This window comes from Cotesia typhae, unplaced genomic scaffold (genome assembly GCF_013202065.1).
Source record: "Cotesia typhae breed Kobodo isofemale line unplaced genomic scaffold, CoteBio_Ctyphae contig_4, whole genome shotgun sequence".
NCBI classification, from domain to species: domain Eukaryota; kingdom Metazoa; phylum Arthropoda; class Insecta; order Hymenoptera; family Braconidae; genus Cotesia; species Cotesia typhae.
In genome coordinates, this window is record NW_027423748.1 from 8,091,075 (window position 1) to 8,111,813 (window position 20,739).

General features: G+C 28.7%; 1 protein-coding gene across 2 annotated transcripts in view; it reads right to left on the reverse strand.

Annotated features, from left to right (window-relative positions):
- The window catches only part of LOC141527149 (kin of IRRE-like protein 2), a 90,639-nt gene that overhangs the window by 26,411 nt on the left and 43,489 nt on the right, over window positions 1-20,739 (reverse strand). For both annotated transcript variants that reach the window (XM_074242466.1, XM_074242468.1), the window contains exon 2: window positions 2,738-2,865. In XM_074242466.1, coding sequence (XP_074098567.1) covers window positions 2,738-2,865 — 128 coding nt within the window. The remainder of the gene's footprint in view (window positions 1-2,737; window positions 2,866-20,739) is intronic.

The following is a 20,739-nucleotide window of genomic DNA, read 5'->3' on the forward strand; positions in this document are numbered from 1 at the left end:
ACCGCAAGGTTGCTAGTAAACCTTAAATGAATAAACAAATACGCGTGGAACGTAAAATGAATATGCGGGGTTTATTTTTTTAATTTCATCTGAATAGGCGCATAACTGTGCATCCGATTGATTGCAGTGTAGCTTTATTAAGTGATACCGACGTGAAAGAGCTAATGAAAATGGATATCAAAAATTTAGTACCCAACGCTTTGAATATTTTTTTATGGCTCTGAATAGACTATTAATTTTTTAATTAAAATTCATAAGAGTGAAACTGGTAAATAATTTTATTTGATGACGAAATAATGTTTACGCTATTTTTTTTCCTTTTCTGTTGAAAGATATATTTTACTAATCAAAAGAAGGGCTATAAAATTTTTCTATGCAAATATGAACAACATAAATAGAATTTTTTTACGGATAAATTTTTTATTTAAGTAATTCGTTTTTATAAAAAATTAATTTACCAAAAAATTAAAAATTGAAACTGCTTGTGCTCACTTTGGCTTTGGGGACCAGTCAACAGCATAACGAAAAATTTAAGACTGGATTTTCTCCGACTGAAGTAAATTAAAAAAAATTTTTTATCGAAGAAATTTGAATTCCAGTCAGAGCAATATCATCTGTATCGTATGAAAATGATAAAACAGTCGCTTAAAAGCTCAAAGGTTCAATCTGGGATGATACGGAAGCTTACATCGCCGTAAGGTCTCGTAAATTCTCAGCTAGAATTATTCAGAAATGGATGACAGATAAAAGAAGAAAAACCGAGTTCGGGCATTCAAAAGCGTGAATAAGAAGAGATAGACGCTCGTAAATTGAAAAAGAAAAAAATACAGTGCATGTTTTCGACTACAAGTATTTTTAACCTTTCTCATCTTCGCGTTTTCTTTATTGTCGGCATAGCATATATATATTTAGTTTTCTCATCCTCATCAGACAGGGGTTGATTGGAGAAGAGACAGAAAATAATAAGAAGAAGATAAAACAGATCAGAGGCTCTGGATAAAGAGTTCGACTTTGAGTTACTTTTTTTTTTTTTATTTATTTTCTTCATCTTGTGGCGATAAATATCTTTGAAGTAAATCCAATACTCAGCCTTATCTTCAACCCTCCTACGGAAAACCCCATCGAGTCATTCACTTTCTTTGTATTTAGAATTCAATAAGAAGATGGTCTTAAAGATAATACCCAAGACTTTTCTCGGGTACTTTTATTTGTTATTTAATCAAGTGCGTTTGATGTTATTGTCTCGAGTTTTCTCATTTATAAATCTTGTTTCTGTTTCTAATTGACTTCTTGAGTGTCAACTTACCTCGAAAAAATTAAATCAACTCTTTTAATATCTACTTAACTTAAACTTCTTATTTTTGGTGGAAAATCGATGAATGATGATAAATTGTTATAATACGGATTATGACTTTATAAAATAAATTATTGATAGAATGTCAATAGGATTCAATTTATAATAAATAGATTTGGGAATATAAAACTTTTGATGTTATTTTAAATATTTAAAATTCTTTTTTTTGCATTACTGTCGAGGAATTTATTCATATATATTTATTGTAACTGCGCATGTTCAAGTGAATTTTAATATGAGGAATTTTATGTACTTGAAAAATTTAATTTAAAAAAAATTTTTAGATTTTTAGATAGTACTTTCTTAAATATTCAATTTTATAAAGATATAAGCTCATCTTGACTTTACACTCATCAAGAGCTTTCATTTGAGTATCCACATGCATTTTTATATATTTTTCATATATAATATATATAAATATATAAAATATATGAAAAATTGATATGGATACTCAAATGAAAGGTCTCGATGAGAGTCATATCGGGATGAGCTTATATCTTCAAAAATGTCAATAGTTCACGAGATATAGGGTCATTTTTCAATTATTTATCTAGAGATAGAGGATTTTCAAATGCAGCTTAATTTTCTTAATTTTATAGACTTTTTTTACTGAATTGAATGATGATAATAAAATTATATAACATGTGATACTTTATAAAATAAAATATTTATGCCGCATAATTTATAGATCAAAAGTTAGTTTAAATAAACACCCATATATTTTACGAACAGTTGATAAATTATTTTATCATTTAGTTGATAATGTTTGCGATGAAAGTTTTAGAGAACAGTAATTTTAAATTAATTTTAAAATGAAGAGCGTGGAATTGTTTATGTTATTTATTATGTCGTTGCTCAGTACAGTAGTTTAGAGTTTGAAGTTTGTGTGAAGGGCTTAAACTTAAATGGATACTGAATAGAATGCCAGAGTAAGTAGAGTGGAAACAGTTTCATGACCAATGTTTTAAGCATTGTACGTGTGTGGTTACTAAAATATATATATATATATGAAATCCTTGAAGAGATTTTCAAAGTTTAGTTGCTTTTAAATACTGTTTAAGACTTTCGTAATGCATGTTTTATGTGAAAGTAGTAATTTTGATCTTCAATTTAACTTTGCTAACTCATTTTTGCTTTACAGAGATAATTATTTCGTTTAATTACTTTCCGAATAACTAACTTTTTCAGCTTGGGTCAGAAAATAAAACTTTTAATGCTGGAAAAAAACTTACGTAGAATTTTTTGGACATTCTACAATTTACAGTTTTATTTTTATTAAATAAATAAAATTATTAAAGTCGTTAGACACAGGGATTAAATTTAACAAAAAATTTTGTTAAAGTAAATTATTTTATAATGGAGTTAAATAAATGACTAGCATACCTTTTGATCCTTCTGCCATATACATAATCCGCGTTTGCCAGAAACACGGCAAATAAGCTTAGCATCTTCCCCCGGATTTATTTCCGTGTACCTCGGTGTCTCTTCAAACATCTGAATGCCGTAACACACTGTAACAAAAATAAAAATCGCCTATGAAAAACTAAAAAACTAAAAACTCACTGTTTACTTTTTTCAGCTTTTAAGTTTGAATTTACCTAAAAGTTTAGTTTATTTTTGCACAAAAAGTCCGCCAAAAAAAAAATAACAGTTGTACAAGTATCCATTTCGATTAGACGTAAGTTCTCAGAGTACAAATAAAAAAAAAAAAAAATACTCGGAGCTTAAGACTGAAAGAAGTCGAAAAGTTTGGATTAAGTATTGAGATACCTCAACCTCCCCTTTTTCTTTTGAACGCTAGTAATGTAATCAACATTGGTTTTACGATACTTGATGTGGATACCGAATTAATTTATACGGTCAATAGAACTTAATAATAGAGTTTGCTGTTCAATCGGTAGTCACGAGTTTATATTATACATACATATTACATATATATACTTTATACAATGCGATTACGGATCTGCAAGCTTTCTTTGCTTACTATTTAGCGCACGTTAGATGTTTAAATATTTTTGTGCGCCATTAATTCAACTTCGGTCTTACAATTTCGCAAGATAAAAATAGTGAAAAATAAATAAAAAAAAAAAGAGGCTCTGCCTACAATGTAAAAGCAGCGAAGGCAATAACTCAGTAAAATCCTTTCTGCACACAAATCGACAGCTAAGGTATGAACTATATACCAGATACCTTTTCCAGTACCCAGCGTCGAGGTTCCGTTTCTTAGTAATCGAGTTTCACGTCTTCGGTTGAAAGAGCATTCCAAGAATCCGATAAATTCCGGACACAACGTAATTGACGTCCGTTACGACGCTTCATTACCTTCAGTGAAAAATTACCAACAAAATCACTCTCCAGCATTTTTAGCCTTTCTATATTTTTTTTTTTACCGAATTTTAGCTCTTTTTTTTTTTGTAAATATGCAATGGTAATTTTTTGTAAAATATTTAGTTATTTTTTTCCGTAAATCAAGTGAATAATTGTTTCGATCTGGAATTCGCGATAAAAAATTTTGATGTTGGTATTTTTTTAATTTTTCTGTTTCTGATTCAGAATATAAAAAAAAATTTATAATTAAACATTGACGGATTGCCTTTAAATAATTAATTGAATGTTAAATTTTTAAAAAATATTTAAATCATCATTTTATGACTTTTTTTTTACTTGCATGATTTTTTTCATGCTATTTAAAAAAAAATATAATACTGTAAAAATTTTAATTAAAAAAATATCAATGAAAAAAAATAAAAAAATTTTTCAATTTTTAAATTACTAAAAAAAATTAAAAGTGTAAAATTTTGGCAACTATTTAATAATTAATTTGTAGCTCTGCTAAGAGTAAGGAAAATAACTAAAATTGTGAACCTCAAAATTTAAACTCTTAAAATTAAAATACAATATTTTACACAAGCAACTCAGAATTTCCATGCTCTCTACTTATTGTATTACACTAATACAAAAAGAGATTATGAGAGTAATATTAATATAAAGTTATCATATTTATATTTATATGTATATTTATAGAGATAAAATAGATATATAAATCGAGGAAGTCAGTTATGAAAATAATAAAAAGTGTAAATGCAGTGATGTGTAAGAAAAAACAGCTGCAGGTGATAAACTTGGTGAAAAATCAGCGAAGCGCAACGTAAATGGTAATAAACGTATTCGCAAACAAGTATCCAAAAAACAACACCGTGACATTTGGCATTGCTAAATGGAATATGTAGGCTACCAATTTTAATCGGCATTTTTCACATATGCACATATATTCCACTCCGTTATCAAGATTATTCAGATATTCATATTTTTCGTTTCTCTCTTCTCGATATCTTCCCTGTATTTATATTTTCGTTCGTTTTATTTATTCCTTTTTTTACTTTTATTTTTATTTTTATCCATTATTTATACCATCAGATTTTGCTTTATGTAAATTAAATCAGACATACATATACGCCGCTGATTCGCATTTCGGTCATCGGTTCACTTTTTTCCCTTCTCTCATAAAAAAAAAAAAAAAAAAAAAAAAAACAACAGCAGCAGTTAATCATTTTACTTCAAATTAATTGTTTGCTGACTGGCATTTAAAAAAACTCCGTACAATTAAAAAAAAATTGATTTTATTATTTTCTAAGGAACTATCCCATTAACTTTAATTCAATTTTACTAAAATTAAATTTTATTTTACTTCTTTTTTCTCATCCCAGCCACATAAAATTAAACAGTAATGCAAAGTGCTATACGGTTACAGGGTAATACATTAAGATAATGCGGCATTGGCTGTAAAGTTGTTGATTAATGAAACGCGAGTGACTAAAGGAGAATGAAGAAAGGGATTAGCTGAGGATGAAAACTCTGGTTTGCCAGTCGTAGTCGTAGTCAGGGTTTGGGTTGGGGTTGCAGGCCAAGAGAGAGTTCAGGGTTTAAGGAACAGAAAAGAACCTCCGAAAAATAAAAAGGAAGGAGAAGAAAGGAGAGAAATTCTGTGGGTACTGGGGTGAGAGAACCTCGTGCGAAGTAACTTTAATCAAAGGTCTTTGGCTAATTGGAAGGACGACGAGTCTGTGCACTCAAGTAAGATAGTGAGCTGGGGATTATTCGTCCACAAAAGTCGACATCTTTTATACTTGTTTTTTTTTCTTTATTTTTTCTTCACTGTATAACCTTTTAATTCTCGGTGGAGAATTTTATTAAATCCGTTCATTTGATAATTTGAAAATGTGGTGTTGTATGTGTTGCATTGTGTCCCAGTGTTGTATTAAAATTATTTATAAAAATATTTGATAATGGATTGAAGAGATTAGCTTGAGGCAAAATTATTATTATTTTTTTTTTTTTGATAAAGATCTCTGAATAAAGAGAATTTTAAAATATTATATATCTCATTAAGAGAGTATAAAAAATTTATCTAGTGTATTTTTATGATAAAATGGTTTTTTAAAGTTGAATTAAGTATCATTGAAAATATTATTATCTAAATTTGTGTCTTTTCAAAGTTTCATATTTTTTTGTCACACAAGTAATTTATTATGATGAGTTTTCAGAGTAGTTCTGAATAGATTCAAATTTTACGCCAGATAAAATTTTTTATTTATTTAATTTTAATTTATATAATTAATTAAGAGAGTAAAAAAAATTTTATGACGGGCATATATATTTTTTAAAAGTAACTTTTTATAGTTTAATTTAATATCAAAAATATTTTGATGTAAATTTGTGTCTTTAAATAATTTTTTTGGAGATAATCAATTTTTTGTGTTAACTGCAGGTTTATAATAAAGCAATATTTTTGCCAACCATTTTTGTAAAATCACCGCCAATACAATAAAATGAAAGTAGATACCAGCAAATAAAAATATTTGAACACTTATCGAAAAATGTTTGCAGAGAACTCGAAAGCAAAAAAAGTGGCTGGTTTTATTTATTTAAAACAACAATAAACACTCGATGCTAAAAGCATCTTTTCCAAATAAAAACAACAAATAGTAAAAAGAAAAAAGGGAGAAAGGGGACAAGGGAAGAGTGAGCTGAGTGTGATGGTTAGAAAGCCCTCGACAGTCACTCGCACGTGTCATGTGGAAGATCCAAGGAATTACTCTCTGCATTTTCGCCTTTAAACCCTTTGCAGTTCTCACCTTCTTACTCCGCAGGATATTTCCTTCATCCTCAGTTGGTTCACCTTAAGAGCAGAGTTCGTGCTTCAGTTGCGATGAGAGCCGAGAGTAAGAGAGGCGGTCTCGAGATGTCGGAAAAAGCCGTTCGAGAGCCGAGAGCGTCCTTAGAGAAGTGGACGAATATATATCGATCTCTCTTACATCTTCTTTATTTTTTTTACTCTTATTTTTCTTTAAGCTTCTTCGCAAGGAGTTTAAATAAACATTTTCTCACGGTCAAATATTTTTTGACACTCCATTTTTTTCTAATATTAATTTTTTTCCTGTAATCAAAATCTACAACTAATAATTTTTGAAAAATATGAAAATCCAATATTTTAAAAAATTATTCATTTTATAACTACTAGATTTTTTTTGTAAGAAGCGAATCATGAAGTTAAACTAGAACAAAAATTGACTTACTCTATAGTTCCATGTTTCTAACTGTCAAAACTTTCTCAATAATTAACATAATTTTATTATCATAAAATATAAATAAAATAATTGAAATATATAACTTAGGTTCTAGAAAAATTTTATGCAGAAAAATAATTTCATAAATTCATAATTCCATCGTCATAAAAATGCATGGAACTTTCTAACGAATAAAAAACTAGAAAAAAATTTTACAATTACGTTTTCCATCTAACAATCCGACGGAGGGAATTACTAGCTTCCGCAGAAGCTAAACTATGAGATGAGGATAAAAGGGACAGCTGTTGGAGCGACAGAGACAGATTGGAAAAAAAAGCGAGAGCAAAAGAGAAAGAGAGAATCAGGAGGATGTGTTCTGTATATTCTGACATGCGAGACTTAGAGACTTCGGCCGGATTTAAAAAGCGTGAGGGTCGCGTTTGTCAAGATTTTGTTTCCCTAGTCACTTGAACTTTCAAGAGCCTCAGCTCATTGAGGAGCCTTGTGATAAGGCTCAATCCGAGGGTTAAATAGAAACGAGTTAAGGATTATTTGAGAATGAAAAAGCTCTAATCAAGATACCACTTCAATTTTCTTAATTGTTATTGTTATTTTTGATTTTTTATTTTATGCATTCATTAACCTAAGTGCTACTTTAAATTAATTGCAAGTTAGCATAAATAAAAAAGAACAATTAAAAAAATTTTTTTTATTAATTATAAAAAATTGTTCTGAAACTTTAAAAAGTTATCAATATTTTTCATTAAATTTATTTAATAAAATAAAAAAAAAATTATAATTTTAAATGTAGAATTTTTTATTGCGGTCAAGATCAAAATTTGGCTATTTATAGTTCACAAAAAATAAAATTGCCAGATAATAAACGTTGATTTTTTATTATAATAAAAAACTCACAATAACTATAAAAATTTATTTGAAAGTTTAAAAAGAAAAAAAAATGGGATAAAAATTTTTTTATTCAATGTGAAGGTTTATGAAATGTCAATCATAAATGACATGCCTTCACGTCTACTTTAAATTAGTTTAGGAAGTTTTCCTCACTGGTTTACTACCAAACTGATTTTTTATACGCCGTGAAAATATTTTCCTTGCATACATCTACTCATTAGATTCTATAAAAAAAAAAATCCGTCACTGTCATGACTACGAGACAACGTCTAAAAAAACTATCACTACATTTTTATTAAGCTTCTGGATAGCAATTTCACTTCAAAGAATGTCAAAATATTTTGGTTTAATTTATATTGTTCATTTTACTTTAACGAAAAATTTAATTCAATAAAATTTGAAATAATAAAATAAATCATAGGTTGAAAAATTTTATTTCACTTTGATAATTTTATTTTACAAAGGATGAGTCGGAATTATTAAAATTTAATGCAATTTGTCAAACGATTCATTGGAATCCATCATAGGAATTTCTGTCGTTTTTAATCAAAAGACTGATCCAATGAACTAAAATTCGCGGTATTCCAAAGATAAAATAACTTTTTTGCTATTTGAATATTCGACGTATGTAAAAGTAAATTCAATAAAAGCTCATGAATTACAACTGACAAACATTGATGGAGCATCGATAATTAAATCTGTAAAAGTAGGACATGAATAATGCAATTTAAATCCGTCATATGGAAATTTACTAACAGAGACTAAAATTTAATGAAAAAAAATTAAAATTCAAACGTCGATAGACAATTTATTATTTAAAAAATTAAGAGTATAAGAATATTTAATTTATATAAAAAAAATAATAACTAAGTAATTTCTTACAGAGCATTTTTTTATTTTTTTTTCAAACATCAGTGCCTGTTTTTTTTATGAGCTTCGCGCTATGAAGTGTGCAATATTGAAAAATCATTAAGCCAAAATTTTTCATCCTCAATTTTTAATTCTCGGCAGTCTCCTAGTGACGACAGGTTATTTTTTATCTTAAAAACACATAGCATCAGTTATAAACTTTAAAATTCGCCAACTTTTTTGTGACTTGTCAAAAAAAGTTTAAAAATTTTCTCGAAATCGGTCATACTCATAACTGAACTCGATCTAGGACATTCGAAAGCACTCTATGAGCACTTAATACCGTTCATTGACTTCATATATCCACATTCCAGCCCTGTGGCGCCCATTCGCACATCAACCTTTTCTATTTCCCATGTACTGACCGTCAATATGCGATCGAAATACACATGTATTGCAATATATCCATATTTATCGACATATATGGAGATGCATTGAGGGGTTCATTCGCAGCAGTCGCATAGTGGTCGTTGTTGGCATATTCGTTCATAAAGTATGACCTCAGTTCATTTGGGAATCCATTCGTTCAGAGTCGACGCTGCAGAGATTTATCAAACGGGACAATTAGCCCGGGTGAATAATCCATTGGAGCTTTTCAGCATTGTCTAGCTCAACTCGTTATTACGTCATTACACACGACGGCTAGAAAGAGTCAGCATGTTCGATCGGTTCACTGGGGATTTAATCGTAGGCTGTCTAACGAGGGATTCCCACTAGGCAGCCATCACCGTCCAACAATGAAATCAGGTCGCGAGTTAAAAAACTCGGGGTTGCCAATGGAAAAAAGGACCGTGCAGAATGAGGAGCACCGAGTATGGACGAGCTTAACCCAACTTTAATCGTGGAACTTGAATGAATGTGAGAGCTTTTGCGGGTCGTCTGCTCAACTCTCTGGGGAAGTGACACGTCCGTCTTCTCTGTTCTCTCCATAACCACTTTCATCATATTTCATACGTACTTTTAACCCTCTCGTGTTTACTGTCATTTTTTTCGACTTTACTCAGTCTTCTTAAATATTCATTAAAGCCTGTCGCAATCTTTCATATTTCTTAGAACGTCACGAAGAAAATACTAAATACAAATGGCTTTTGATGGAAAGATATTAATACGAATTTTAATTGCTTCTTAAAATCATTGATCACTTACAATATTTATTATTATTGTTTTATAATAAAGATACGCCTGACATAATATTTTTTTTTATTCTCTTAAAATAAAATTTTAAAAAATTTTATCCAGCGCTAAATTTTTATCTATTTAGAATCTATTCAAAATTATATGAAACCTTGAAAATACACAAATTTAGGTCAAAACCTTTTTAATTATTGACGTTTTTAAAAATATAAGCTCATCCCGACGTTACACTCATCAAGAGCTTTCATTTGAGTACCCACATGCATTTTTATATATTTTTCATATATACATATATATAATATATATAAATATATGAAAAATTGATGTAGGTACTCAAATGAAAGGTCTCGATGAGTGTAACCTCAGGATGAGCTTATATCTTTAAAAATGTCAATAGTTTACAATATTATTTGATGTTTAAAAAAAATCAATTGAAAATCATAAATTAATTTTTTGTAATATTTTAATGAGAAATTACATTCAAAAAAATCTGAACTTGTATTAAGTTAATTTTAAACTTTGGAAAACTCTAACGGAGTTACTTTCCTAAAAATAAAAAAAAATACTTAAATCAATCCCTTCGAATGTTAATTTTTAATTAAATAATATATTAATAACTACAAATTCAAAAGTAACTTACGAAAAATATTTTCGAAATTATAAATCCATTATAATAATTTAACTCCAATAGAGATTTGAGATGAAAATGAAACTTTAACAACTTCAACCAATTTTTTAATTAAAAACTTCTAAAATTTTTTATCCGTGAAAAAAATAATACACGAATAGTGTATTAAATTTCTTGTAAATATATACATGTATATATTTATATAAAAAATATTTTTCTCAGTGTTGCATTAATATAACCGACACAAGAGCGGTCATACGCCGCATAGCAGTGGACGGTAGTATAAACAAGCAAATTAATCTGCTTTATGACCTGGACACGTTGTTGGTATCCAGAGCGAGGAACGAGCTTCTCTGTTCTGTGTTCACCGTGTGGTTCGGTTAGATGTCCTCAGGGCGGAAACGACGAGAAATGACCTCTATACGCGAGAAAGATGGGGTGAGTAACTGTGGACGCGAAAGAGGATTAAAGCAAAGAGAAAGGGAGAGACTGGTATAAAACTCGAAATTACTCGATAGTAAATATAAACCCTGAGATTTTATTTATTAAACTAATTTCGTCGTGAGTGATGAGTAACTTTCGTAATTAATTAATATAAATTGTTGTTATATAAGCAAGTTATTTGTTAGTTAAAAATTTAATTAGTTCAAGTATTTATATCAGTGATGTTGAGTTACTTTGATTTATTAAATGTGTGTGGAATGATAATGGATAATTACATGAAGATATTAATTACGGTAAAATGTGGAATTAAACCTGAATTATTTAATTTAATACGCACACATTCGGTGAGCGATCTTTAAATAATTGACTGATGAATTAACCATTAATTAATTATTACAGATGATGCTGGTTTATTAATAGCAGTGGTAATTATATTTTAATTACAGAAATAAATTAAGAATTTTATTTAATTTTTTTTTTGTTTTAAAATTTTTGGAGTGAAAAACACTTGAATAATATTCTATAAAAAGTTTCCGATTAAACTGCAAATGTTATTAAAATTATTAATAAACATTTTTTCGTTTTTTTTTTTTAATTTTATTTTGATCAATTTCACATTTGAATTTACTAAATTTTGTGTGAAATTATTTACAAGTAATTTTCGGGCATAAAAAACTTAAAGAATCAATTTTTATTCGCTAAATTTATTTTTATTGTTAAACAAAAAATTCAATTTCAATTTTCTATGTTTGGATAGAAACTTATTTTTCCTAATTTTTTTACTGATTAAAAAATTTGACTAGTTAGTGTAATGAAATTTCACTTTTTTTCCTCTCAAATAAATTTACAAAAAATTTTTTCACCCAAAAACAATCAAAAACTGTTAAAAAAATTGCAAAATCTCTATATTTAAAGTGAGTAGAATCAGGCTAAAAAAATAAAAATCATGACTGGATCCCCGGAAAAATAAAAGATAATTTTATATTTCATAAATATTTAACGCTCAAGGTTTTGACATAATTCTAGTCTAGTGAACAAATTTTCAGTATTTCATATTCCATAGATGATATTCTAGAAGGCATATATTCTCGTTTATGACGCCAAGAGCAATCTATATGTTTTTGAGGCCCTTAAATTTATACATATGTACCTGACATTTTCGTGAATAACTTCTACACACCCTCAAATGCCCGCATATACATACGCATTAAATTTATACGAACATACACAATATCAATGTATTTACAACATATAACATAGTTGTCGCGTACAAACGGGTGAGGTCGCGTAGGTTGTTCCGCGGTAATCTAATTTGCTCTTCATCGAGGATACAAACCTATTTAGCTTGTGCCGCTGACTCTATTTCCCTGTAAAAGGACCCACACAAGTGCAGAATTATCGCTCGCTCTCTCTCTCTCTCTCTCATTCTCGTGTTGTCACATTTTACGTGCATATGTGCATACGTGTATGTTCATTAAATTTGTCTTTATTTTTAAACTATTTTTAGATTTCCCTGAATTTTTAGCATTCGTCGCTTCAAATCGAGTTAATTATCCTTGCATACAAAATTAAGGCGACTTTTTTGTTTTAATTTTTTAATTTCACTTTTTTTCTGGCTACAAAGACGTATAGTTAAGTATATACATTGTACTTGTAAAAGTAATTTTGTTGAAACGCTTTAAAATGATACATGTGAAATTTTTTTACAGAGACGTGGATAAATTATTGGATGTGGGATTTACGTAACCATTTTTGATGATATATGCATTAGGGTTTGCCAGAGTTATTTAAAATTTTATCGTTCTTTTATTAGATATTGATTTATTTGAAGTTAAATCACCCGCTTTGGTTTTTAGATTTAGAGTTTTGGTAATCTTTTTAAGCTTTTGCTTTACATTAATATGTATGGTTGAACTTTTATTAAGTGTCAAACTGATGTTAGTTATAGCTGTTAGAAACTTGTAATAGGCATTTGGGAAATCATTAAAAAAAATTTTTTTTTTATCATACTGATATAAAATTCACAGACATTTTTTAATAAATTAATTTGTAAGAAAAAAAAAATTAATAATTACAATTTTTGTTAAATTCTTACAAACTAATTTTTTTTCTATTTTTCCAACAATTTTTTTTTAATTAAAAAAATTATTTCACTTGATTTTTTATAAATACAAATTAATATTCCATTTCTAAATTTTCAAAATGATTTTTTTCTATAAAAATTCAATCAATTGTATTGACAATAATTATATTTAAATGGAGAATAATTTTGAAGTTTTGTAATTTGGAAAAAAAAATTAAATCTTAAGTCCCTTTAAAAAAAATGTTCCTTTTTTTCCAACATAATCAAGGATAATAAATCCCGAGTCGAATCCTTACATCAAAATGACTTGTCTCATTAATACAAAGGACTCACAATTCTCGCTAACGAGCAGCAGAAGGTCTCGAAAATTTTTTCTATGCCTGACTCAGTAAAACCAAGTTGCGCTTTCATAACCACAGCCGGTGTACTCAGCCCTCGTGTAGGTTTGAACTATTCTGCGCACCACGACCGCAGACTTTGCAACAGAACGGAGTAGTAAAAGGATCAGGGGTAAAAGTACTGAGTATAAAAATCTCTTTGCTTTAGCTTTAGTTTTCTTTATTTATTTCAGACCAAGCTATATATACTGTATAATATATATATGTACACTAGACTGTACTTAAAATTTTTTATTTCAAAACTAACTCAGCAAGCTCTCTCTCTCTCTCTCTCTCTCTCTCTCTCTCTCTCTCTCTCTCTCTCTCTCTCTCTCTCTCTCTCTCTCTCTCTCTCTCTCTCTCTCTCTCTCTTTATCAGCCTGAACCACGTCGTCAAGGAGCAGCTCAACTTCGTTTGATCCTACTAAAAATGCTTCCATGTTTTTGCTCGTTTCGACAATTCCCGGGCTAAACTTTTCGAGAAAATGTATTGACCAACTTTTTTATTACCCCGCGCCTTGCCGTGAAAAAGTTGGGTAATAAATTAACTGGGTAAAAAATTCTATGCTTCACGGTGATGGTGATGAATTAACAAATATAAAGGGACATCTAAATAAATTCAAATGTTTCCTGGAAATTTTTAAAATCGTATTATACACGCCTGAAAAATTACGCTCGTTTATTTTAAGAACAAAGGGACGATACTACCGGAAATTATTTTTGTTTGTTTGTATTTTTTTTTTTTTTTTTTAATGTTACAAATAAATCTAGAGCTCAGGGGGGCATTAGGGTCAAGAAAAAAATTTTTATTCATTCTTTCACGAGCTAAGGAGGTTCAAGCGTAATTAATGAGTCAAAAAGTAGCCTCTGAATTTTTCTCTATTCTCTATTCTTACAATTTCAATTAACTGTTTTTATTTAAAATATCACAAATTAAAATTGACAGGCGTCTTTAGTTTTTTGTTAAAAAAAAATAATTTCCAATAAATAAAAAAGATTGTTTCAATTTTAGAGAGAAACTTATAAATTTTTTTTAACTTTGTGTTATGCACGGTCAAGAAAAAAAAGCGCCTTCCATTTATCATTTATATAATATATATAAAAGGATAATATTCTCGAAATACAACTTTAGTGTATGTTTCCGACTGTCGCGGGTCTCTGATAAGAAAACTACCGAGTGTGCTACCAAAAGATACAACGTGTACGTGTTTTCATACAAATACCGCCGCAATGCGAAAAACTTTTTCATGTACGTGAAAATTTTTATAGCTCAAGCACTATTTTTTTTAATAACAAGAATATAAAATACTTTAGGGCGAAAATGAAATTTTTATTATTATCACAATGTATCATACGAGGTTAGTGTTCTCTGTTAAATTAATTGAAAAGTTTTGTCGAAACCTTGTTAATTTCTTGGAGTTTTCGGAAGAAGAAAAAATGTAGAGACAGGGGGAGGGGGATTATTTATAAATCATGTATTAGTATGTATTTCTTTGATATATTGTACAAATAAATAACTGAGGGATTTGTTTATAAGAAAACTTTTTTGCAGCTGCTACTCGCGTAACTTTATTTAATTTATGTTATTTCCAAAAGATTGTTAATTAAAGCGCCTCAGTATTTTTTGATATTAAACATTTTTGGAAATTTTTGTAATTGATGGTGGTTGAAAAGTTTTACAATGCGATTTATAAATTATTTAGTTTTTAAATTAATCAGCTGAATTATTGTCATTAATTTTTCAATTCTCAACAAAAAAAAACAAAAATGTAAATAAATGAATAATTCGAACAAAATTAATTTTCGTAATTGCATAAACTAAAACGGTTGACTAATTATGTTCCACAATTTTATAAACTCATATAAATGAATGTAATGTCAATGTAATTAGCGAGTTTTTCACGGCAATGAGACATTAAATTAATCAACGATTGAACTTAATTAAGCTTGTATATCAGCTCGATATTACGATGCTGAGTAAGCTAATTAAACATACACACAACATAAAATATATCAAAAATGTTTTTAAAATGTGGAGTTTCTTGCATGAGTGAACCAAATATATATACATATATATACATATATATATATATATATATATATATATATATATATATATATATATATAAATTAATGTTGATTAAATTAACGTAGAATAAACGGACTGTCAAATGGTTGCTCACTTGACCGAAAAGCTTGTTCTTTCTTGGAGTACCGTCCAGCCGTCTGCTCTAATACGGGCTGTACTACTCGCTGGCCAACGAACCGTGCAATACTGGAATCGCTCGGTTCGCTACGCAAACTTTGAACTGCACTCGAAAATATTTCCGCTGGTTTTTTCACTTTTTCATAAATTATAAATCAAATATTTTCTCATATGATTATGATCATGAATTTATCAACAATAATTTATATTATTAAGAGAATAGTGAAGTTTAGTATCATTGCAAAAGTCTTGACTTTAATTTGTGCCTTTTCAAAGTTTATATTGATATGTATTTAGGCTACATTCGAAAATGCTTTATTTCTAAATAAATAATTAAGAAATAACCCTGTATCTCGTGAACTATTGAAATTTTTAGAGATATAAGTTCATCCCGATGTTACACTCATCGAGACCTTTCATTTGAGTACCCACATCAATTTTTCATATATTTATATATATTACATATATGTATATATGAAAAATATATAAAAATGCATGTGGGTATTCAAATTAACGCTTTTGATGAGTGTAACATCGGGACAAGCTTATATCTTTAAAAATGTCAATATCTAAGAAAGTACAGTGCAATTTAACAAAAGTTATTATTTCAATAAAGCAAAATATTTATTTTTATGGTTCACAAGTCACGACAATCACAAAATGACCGCAAGGTTGCTAGTTTTAAACAAATAAATTACAAAAAAAAAAAAATATTTATCATTTAATGACAAGTGATAAATGTTTAGTAACACTGTTAGTGCTTAATGGATTTGACAATTTGCCCTTACGCTTGCATGGAGCGTCACAAGACTCGATTTTCGATACTCGATATTAATTATTGTGGAGTAATGGCTTGCGAGTGTATGTTCCGCTATATGGGGATTATAAATGTCGGCACGAACGTGAACATGAACTCTTCAGATATATTTTAGTCGGTTGCGTACTATATAATATTATATACACTATGGTACAGGTGAGTTGGGCGCCATAAATTCGCTGGCGTCACATTGTCACGTGACTCCGACGTATGAGCTATGACGTTAGTATAGTACACAAGGTATAGTGTGTATACCTGTAACAATAACTGTGACATTACAACTCGACACCAGGAAACGGATAGTGGTCATAGCTTCGGTGTGTTGTAGATGCATGTACTTCCTATACGGTATTGGCCTTTAAGATCGCTAATGAGGTTTCTTACTGATTTATTACTAGTAACAATAACAATGTTAAACCCGTTCGTTTAACAAAGCCACTCAAGTATAGTATTGTATAAAACTCTGTACGCCTCTGTTGAATTTAACAAGTTTAAAGTGTAAAAAGTTTTTTATTTATCGAGCTTAACTTTTAGTTTTTCTCATCGCTCTTTTTCATTCTTGTAATTGTTAAATTTTTTTGAAGTGAAACTTCTTTATCGAGGTTCGATAAAAATTTAGTATAGTTTTTTCGTAACGCGTCACATTTTTCCGTTACGCGCCATCTTTTTTTTATCCCTACCACGCGTGATTCGAAGTATACTTTCTCCAGCGGAGTAGGGGTTGGGAAATGTCTCCGATGTATTTTGCGGCCAGTTTTGAGTAGTTACATTTTTTAAATCCAGCTGGCGATTGCATCGACTTCCATAAGAGCCCATGACCCGCTTTGAGTAGTGATGACTTTGACCACTAGTTGGTGTCGTGCAATTGCCATTTACCAATAGCATATCGTTTTAACGGACTTACTCCTACCACTATACTTGACCGTTTTTCTATTGCACGCTTATTTTATTCCCAACGCTCTATAGTGACGTGATAAATATATATATATATATATATATATATATATATATATATATATATATATATATATATATATATATATATATATATATATGTTATATTGAAGTGATCAGCAAAATCAAAGGGTTTATTTTAATTCTAATTCAAGTGAATTTATGAAAAAAGTAAGTAATTACATCTCTTTTTCTAATACTTAGGTGTAAGTATGGTATTTATTTTTCTAAAATAATCAAAGTCAACCTCAGTTTTTGATTGCATTTTTCAAAATACTAACACGTGGGCGTGATCATGTTTTTTATTTTATTTTTCAAGTTTTCAAGTTATTTAAGCTTAACCTCTGTCATATATATATATATGTATTTATAATTGAATTTCTGAAAGATAAACTGAATTTATCCATGAAAAACAATTCTCAAACGTCGACAACGAGATCCGGCACTACAATTAATGGAGTTTTCACTCAGTTATTAAATTTTGTGGAATGTAAACAATATATTTCGTATTTCAGTTACCATAAGCCATTAATAACACAAATATATAATAACGACATCAATAATAGTAATAATGCTATTACAATTAATGAAATTCAATAATAATTTTTGTAGTAATAAGCTAAAATGAAATAATTGTAAAATTTGTATTTATGATAATAAAAGCCTTGTATCTATGATAATAAAAGCCTTGTATTAAACTTTATCTAATTTAACTTTATTTAACCAATTTCTCTAAAGTTGCATATAGTAAATTATTTTTTGAAAAATAACGTCATAAAGAAGTTTCACTTCTTACGAGTGTACGCTAGTACACGCACACATTTGTTTTTTTTTTTATTTACGAAAAAATATTTAAATATTTATTACTTAAATCTTGAACTATTTTTAAATTGAAATTATTATTACGGGTATAAAAATTCTCGGAAAATAAAGTTTTCGTAATTACTATTTAGTCATAACTGAATTCATCGTGGGCGAAAAAATTCAGGATAATATTATTTAATTACGGAATGGAAAAAGAAAAATAAACACCGCGGGCGCACTTCATTAAACTTTACCAGACGGAGAAAAAGTAAAAGAAAGTACTTGACGAGGAAGCTTCAAATTAAAGTTCTTAAGCCCCTTTCAATGAAAATATCTCATTTCTTTCCGTCTGATATTCATTCCTGTTTCAGTTGAATTCATTCAATCTACCCTTTTCCAACTTTAAACCTTGTGTATAAGAGCCGTTTTCATTCAGCTTACATCATTCTAACCATATTAAACTGATCTTTTATTCACCTTATGTCTCCTTTTTTTTTTTTTTTTTTTTTTTTTTTTTTTTTTTTTTTTTTTTTTTTATACAAGTCCGTGCATTCAAGGTGAAACTTTTTAAATAAATTGAGCAAACATTGGAGCTCAGTAATATTCAACTTCTGTACGTATCCGATATTGTTTAATATAATTTCGAAAACTGAAAGGAACCAGACAGATAAACTAGCAGATTTCTATCCTTATTCTTAAGCTACATTCGTACGTAAGGTTTGACTCGAGGATAATTTGTGTGATGCAGAATACGAGGTAGGGCAAACTAGTAACATTTAACATTTAATGTCAGCTTTGATAGCTTTCCTACGGCTTACAGCTAACTTAGCCTCGCATAATACCAATTATATTCCGTGCATTCAAACAAGTTTGCATTAACTTGTTATTTTATTGTTGTATTCGACGAAAGTTTAACAATGTAATTGTACAACAATAGAATTATTATTCAAAATAATTTATATAATAGACCAAAAGTACTTCTATAAATACATATTCATGGAAACTTTTGAGTTTTCCTAATTTTCGGCGGAAAATATTGAAATAATTCAATAATTTGAGCCACTTCTGACAAAGATAATTAATATAAAAAATGTATTAAAATACAGGCCCAAAAATCATTTTTTGAAAAATTTTTTCAAATTTTTTAAGCCACGAAAAAAAATAAAAAACTAAAAAAAAAAAAGACAAATATTTGCTTTAAAGATATTCGGGTAAACATTAAAATAAATTTATCAAACTTGAGATATTTTTTTCGGCTGCAAAATTATTTTAATAAAATTAAAATTGAACTTAAACTGTTTTAGAAATTTTTGAAAATAAGAAATTTATAAATACTCAATGCTCGCAAACTGACTAAATAATTTTAGACATTGAAGTTGATCAAGGTAATTGTTTGTAAAATAAATTCATGAAATTTTATAAAAATTGGTTGAAAATTATGGGCGCAATTTTGGGCGTTAAATAAACTTTTGAGCAAATATTATTTATCGATATTATTTAAAAAAAAAAAAAAATAAAACAGATTACAACAAAATTTATTTAAAATTAGATTCAAGACCAACCACAACAGGTAAATTCCTTAGAAAATTACTCTTAATTCAAAAAACTCTCAAAAAAGTTTCAGTATTAAATTGGAAAGTTAACAAGAAAAATTAACATAAAGATATTAAGAATAACGGTTACTGGTTGACGGAAAAAAATCTTATTGACGTCTAAAATTCAGATGAAACTATTTTTCTCTCGTTTTATTTCTTATTTTTCGTTGAATTTAGCATCTGACTCGCATTCCCCAACACTTCATCGCACGAGGATGCAGCCATCCTGGTTGACGTGTCTGAAAAACCCGGATATTTATTCCAGTCGCGTTTTCAACAGCACCCTTCTATCTGCGTGTACCGACACTACTACATTACACCAGACGATTCTGTCCTAGTGTACTTTTTGCGGAGTTCAGTTACTGTTACTGTGGATGAAAACATAAAAAAAAAATTTCAATGCATAGCAGTGTTGATGGATTCTTCATTTTATTATTTTTATATTTATACTTTTCTTACTTTAATACATTTTTTATGTTTTTTCGTTTTATACTTTATTTTATTATTTTTTATCCAGTTGGGCGTCATAACTGATAATGTTGTTTCTGGGTTCCATTTTCCAGCGTTGTGTTACAAAGTCCGGCTGAGAATATCAAAGTTTCCTAATGGAATAAAAATCCTCGTTTTGCGAACAGAGAGAAATACGGACCGAAAGTATCACGTGATAGAAGTAAATACATAAATAAATAAATAAATAAATAACAGTATAATGGAAAACGCGAGTTGTTGAATTTAACTCAAATATTATTAATATAATTTTATGAGAAAATTTCCATTTTATGCTAAAATAATTTTAATGCGAAAAATTCCGTGTAATGTCAACATATTTTTTTTTTTTTTTAATGAAAAAGTTTAATTTAGGGGATGTTTGAACAAAAAATGCGAGTATGTGTATGATGGATGTAATTACTACCTTTGATTTCACGTAAAGAAAATTAATCACTGTTTTCATTAATAT